Source organism: Boleophthalmus pectinirostris, unplaced genomic scaffold, assembly GCF_026225935.1.
Source record: "Boleophthalmus pectinirostris isolate CB_2022bp ecotype Guang Dong unplaced genomic scaffold, ASM2622593v1 HiC_scaffold_23, whole genome shotgun sequence".
In the NCBI taxonomy this organism is placed as follows: domain Eukaryota; kingdom Metazoa; phylum Chordata; class Actinopteri; order Gobiiformes; family Gobiidae; genus Boleophthalmus; species Boleophthalmus pectinirostris.
Genome location: NW_026571207.1, coordinates 19,062,067 through 19,063,801, shown reverse-complemented (window position 1 = coordinate 19,063,801; position 1,735 = coordinate 19,062,067). Strand labels below are relative to the sequence as shown.

The window sequence follows — 1,735 nt, the reverse complement described above, 5'->3', positions numbered from 1 at the left end:
CATGGCCCTATGGATGTTTCTAAAGATGCGACCATGGAATCCCAGTACTGTGTACATGTTCCACCTTGCACTGTCAGACTTTCTCTATGTCATCTCCCTGCCCACACTCATATACTACTACGCCAACCGCAACCACTGGCCGTTTGGAGTAGCCGCATGCAAAATTGTGAGATTCCTATTCTATGCAAACTTGTACTGCAGCATCCTCTTCCTCACTTGCATCAGTGTGCACCGCTACCTGGGTATTTGTCACCCCATCAAATCTTTGACTCTCATAAAGCCCCGTCATGCCCATCTGGTATGTGGAATGGTCTGGGCAGTAGTCACTGTGTGCCTCGTGCCAAATCTGATTTTTGTTACTACTTCCAGGCGGGGCAATGATACGCTTTGTCATGACACAACCAGCCAGGATGCCTTCAACGAGTATGTGGACTACAGCTCTGTCGTCATGGTGCTTCTGTTTGGGGTCCCCTTCACTGTCATTGTGGTGTGCTACTGCCTCATGGCCAGGTCACTTTGCAGACCCCGAGTGGGATTATCTGCTAGCCAACAAGGAAATGTCTCTCGTCAGAAGTCTATTAAACTAATTATAATTGTGCTGGTGGTCTTTGCTGTCAGCTTTGTTCCCTTTCACATAACAAGGACCCTTTACTACACCTCCCGTGTGCTGGATGCCAACTGTGAATTCCTCAATATTGTCAACTTCACGTACAAGATCACGAGACCATTAGCCAGTGTCAACAGTTGCATAGACCCAATTGTATATTTTCTGGCAGGTGACCGCTACCGCTCCAAACTCATGACTGTTCTGACAGGAAAAAGACAAACCCTAAGTAGCCAGGTCCAACAGCAGAGTCAAATGCAACCACAAAACAATATTGCTATGAACTCACAAAATACAATGGACAAGGAGGCAGCGACAATGGCGAGCTAGACTTACACCTTATTTTTATGATGCATTTTTATAACATAATATAGCCATTTGCACTGAACTACTATGGAACATGTATTTTATTTATAACAATTATTTAACACATTTCTCACATCTCTAGCTAGTGTTTATATTAATACTTTTACATTATAATGAGAAAGACTTTTACATGAGCTGGTTTAAATCCTGTCTATAAGCAAACATATAAACACTGTATTATGCTTCCTGCTTCTTCTAAGATTTTGGTGTTTCCCAGAAAGCTCGGCTCCAGGCCCCAGGTGTTTTTGTTCTTCACCTCTGACAGCTGATCAGTTCAGCATATTTTCTTTTTCAGTCAAGTGTTTCCCTTTTCTCTTTTGCCTTTGGGGCCAGCTATTTTTTGTAATTTGTTATCTGACTTTTTGCATAATTTGAAAATGTGTAATGATCTGTTTGCATTGTAGATTCCCACTGAACATTTCAAAACTATGAATGAACACATATTGAATGTAATAAACAAAAAATAAACTCAAAATAACTCACTAATGAAATAACTTATTTTAGATTTTTAAAAATATCCATCCTTTGCTTTGATCACTGGTTTGCACTCTTGGCATTCCTTGACCCTGGATGTGACCCTGGCACGCCTGTGAAGTGAAAACCATTTCAGGGAACATTGTTTAACTTTTTTTTTTCTTTGCTACATAATTCCACTTATATGGGATCATATATCAGTGTTTCTTCAAAATCATATCAGTGTTTCATCCAAACCGTAGTGTATATTTTGTATAATATATACCAAATTAACAAAGAGACTTTGTCCAG

At 40.2% G+C, this 1,735-nt stretch overlaps 1 protein-coding gene across 1 annotated transcript; it reads left to right on the top strand.

Annotated features, from left to right (window-relative positions):
• The first annotated feature begins 158 nt into the window (after positions 1-158).
• Positions 159-1,447, top strand: p2ry4 (pyrimidinergic receptor P2Y4). The gene is made up of 2 exons (XM_055159345.1): positions 159-298; positions 370-1,447. The coding sequence occupies exons 1-2, from the start codon at positions 288-290 to the stop codon at positions 932-934; spliced, it is 576 nt and encodes a 191-aa protein (XP_055015320.1). The 5' UTR covers positions 159-287; the 3' UTR covers positions 935-1,447.
• The last annotated feature ends 288 nt before the right edge of the window (positions 1,448-1,735 follow it).